At 34.6% G+C, this 3,400-nt stretch overlaps 1 protein-coding gene across 1 annotated transcript; it reads left to right on the forward strand.

Moving 5' to 3' along the window:
- Positions 1 to 396: 396 nt before the first annotated feature.
- LOC131653955 (putative F-box protein At1g67623) lies at positions 397 to 1,131 on the forward strand. The gene has a single exon (XM_058924311.1). The coding sequence runs from the start codon at positions 397 to 399 to the stop codon at positions 1,129 to 1,131; it is 735 nt and encodes a 244-aa protein (XP_058780294.1).
- The last annotated feature ends 2,269 nt before the right edge of the window (positions 1,132 to 3,400 follow it).

Below are 3,400 nucleotides of genomic sequence, written 5' to 3' on the forward strand. Positions count from 1 at the left end.
TAAAGTACGTGTAGGTAGGTAACTTTGAATTACATGTTTATGTCTTATTATTTAAAGATAATTTTGTTATTAAATAACTGGGTTTTTTCTCTCTCAAATAAGTAATAATAACAAACAGTAACATAGTACTATCTGTTATTGATAAAATCTATGAGTCAAACCAAATCAAATCAAATGAGATTTTATTTAAATTTGTTGAAATAGAATGTATCTAAGATTTGGTAAAAACAAGAAAAGTTAGTTTAAATTTGTGTATAAAAAGTAGCCAGATTATCTTTTGATAAGTATTTTAGAGAAAGAAAAAAAAAAGCTTAAACGGGTACTAGTAACTAAGAAAAATAGATTAGAAATTTTCAAGTATTTGAGTCCAAGAATTCAATATTCTTGAAAACTCAAATGGCACCAACTATATCATTCAAGAAAAAAAGCAACAAAAAACAACATGCATTACCTTCTTCATCTTCCATACAATCACTTCCAAGAGATTTGTTACTTGACATGCTTATAAGTGTAACCTCTCAATCTTTTGTTGATCTTTACAGCATGAAATTGTGCTGTCGAGATTTTCTAAAAGTCGAGGAAGAAAACTACGTGTTACAAAAAGTTTCGCTAAATCAATTTCCCTTGATTCAATGGTTTCCTAACAAGAAAGAATTATATTTTTTAGCGCGTTGCAAGGAAAGTGGAAATATAGAAAGCTTGTTTAGAGAAGGATTTCTCAAATATTTTAGTTATCCAAATGGAAATATCGGTGGCCTTAAGAGACTAAAAACAACGGCTCAAAAGGGTCATAAGGAAGCCATATACATCTATGGTATGATCCTGTTGTGTTCAAAAGATTACGAATCAAGAAAAGAAGGACTTAAGCATATGCGTTCTTTGAGGATGTCGAAATGTATTATGATAACAAGAAAGAAGGTTCAATATTTAACAAGTTCTTTATGGAGAAATAATGGCTTATTGGCACGCAATCAAACTCCTCTATGCGATTCAAAGGATACTTGCAAGGGATGGAGAGTGAAGAAAGGTAAATGGTTGTTATTTGACGATGAAGATGATGACATTGAATCGTGTGAAGCTTGTAGATGGGATCACGAGTTAGAGTTTTTTTATAAGTTATTTAATGTTTAGTAATTTATGTTTGATTTCAAAAATGGTTGATTGATTACAATCACTATGCTTAAGCCTGTTATTAAGAAATTTGCTTCTTAGTTTCATTCTGGTAAGCCTGTTATTAAGAAATTTGCTAAACATTTAAAGTGGTTGTATGCCTTTTTTCTAGCTTATAATAATAGTTTTCTAAATTGCAAATGTGCATTATTCACAGTTTGTTTAAGATTTAAGTCTTTTACACTTTTTTCCATAAAAAATAAAACACTGTATTATTGATCTAAATTATGAACCCCGCCACAACAGCAGTAACATTTTGATTGCGATTGTGATAATAATGGTTGTGGTTGCAATCGCATTGGATTATGACTGCAGACACCAAATTGTGTAGTTTTGTTCAAATTGGAATTCTAAAACTAACTGGTTGAATAAAAGGATAACAAGTATATTGTTAATTAATATTAATTTTTGTTAAAAGAGTTTTGGTTATAACCAAGAGAACTGGCAGTTATTAGTTGAACCAGTATGGAGAGGAACTGGCACAACGGTTGAAGTTTATGTCAAGTGACTAGAAGGTCATAGTAAAATCTTCCCAATAGTGTTTGAAAGCCAATTTTGTGCATATATGACAGAACAGACGGGAAAATTGAAAATTATGGTTAATCATACCACAAGATCTCAAAACTCCGCTTTTAAGAATACAGGCTCAATCCTCATCATACTTAAGGAAATCAAAACAAAGCTTCAGTCAAACAACTCAGTGATCTTAAACCAAACCCACTCTTAACTTTTGGTTGATAAACTTTCTTCCAAGAAATAGTAACTATTACAACACAAAAGACCTTCTCTTTAAATTCGTCCAATATTATTATTATTATTATTATTATTATTATTATTATTATTATTTTTTGAAACATCAAATAACTTCATTGATATGTCAAAAAACTCAACAGTACAAGTGATCTATAGAGATCCCACTAAAGCAAATAGACTATGAAAGCAAGATTAACAAGAAAAACAAATCATGGCAGCATCAATCTACCTAAGTAAGGCCTTATGTTCTTATGAGTCCAGCATCTAAGGATAGTCGTATCAACGACGTTCGCAATGCATTGCTGTGGGTTGTCCGGTTCCCCAAAACACACAGCATTCCTTAACCTCCAACACTCATAGATAGTTTCAGTAAAAGCACATTGAATGATTCTAGTTTTCCAGCTCTTTTTCTTACAAATCCCAGTCAACCATAGAATTTCAGAATCCCATTGCTGCGGCTGGTGCTGAACTTGAAGCCAGGCTAGCACACTCTCCCAGACAATGCGCGTACCAGGGCATAGAAAGAGGATGTGATTGAGATTCTCACCGGCTCTGCAGAACCCACACTCCTGATTATCAATCAAGCCAAACTTAAGTAATCTCTCCTTAGTGGGGAGACTGTTATGGCACGCTCTCCACAGGGTATGAATGGCCTTTGGTCGAGCAAGATTCCTGAACATCACTCCTTTCCAAGGTATATCTGGAACAGTCTCTTTCATGTTCCTGTACAATAGTCTCGAGCTAAATGAAGGCGCCAGCAGACTGCTTTGCCAAACCTGCAAGTGAGCAACTTTCTCTCTCGTTTTCAGTATACTCTTCATCATCCAAGATGCTGATTGTTTGATTGGCATTTCCATAATACTTTGCCCCTTAACGTAGTATGCATTAATCCATCTAATCCATAAGCTGACAGCCTTATCATTGAGGTTCCACAGATTCTTAGCAATACACACTTTGTTCCACTCATGGAGATCAATAATGTTAAGCCCTCCTTTTTTCTTAGGATTACAGACTTTCCTCCACGCCACAGGAGATTTCCTGGTTATCACCTCAGTGCCAGCCCAAAGGTACGATCTGCAAATGGCTTCAATATTATTGATTACTTTTTTAGGCATAGGCAAACTCTGCATTCAATAGTTACTAATAGAAAAAAGAATACTCTGGATCAGCTGTGTTCTGCCAGCAAAACTGAGAAGCCTCGAGCTCCAATGTTTCACTCTACTCACAATCTTCTCAATTAAGCCTAAGCACTGCTGCACTTTGATTTTCCTACTAGTTAATGGGATTCCCAAATATTTAAAAGGCAAAGGGCCTTCCCCAAAGTTGGTCACTCTCAAGATGTCCTGTTTGGTACTTTCCATAACATTACCAAAATAAACCTTGCACTTTGCAGGGTGAACTTCCAGGCCAGTAGATTCAGAGAATTTAGTTAGCCCTTTCATGAGCAATTGAACTGATCCAATCTCACCTCTAGAGA

Source organism: Vicia villosa, linkage group LG1, assembly GCF_029867415.1.
Source record: "Vicia villosa cultivar HV-30 ecotype Madison, WI linkage group LG1, Vvil1.0, whole genome shotgun sequence".
Classification (NCBI taxonomy): domain Eukaryota; kingdom Viridiplantae; phylum Streptophyta; class Magnoliopsida; order Fabales; family Fabaceae; genus Vicia; species Vicia villosa.

Excerpts from the sequence above, each read along its gene's own strand:
- LOC131653955 (XM_058924311.1), top strand. The coding sequence starts at position 397 with ATGGCACCAACTATATCATTCAAGAAAAAAAGCAACAAAAAACAACAT.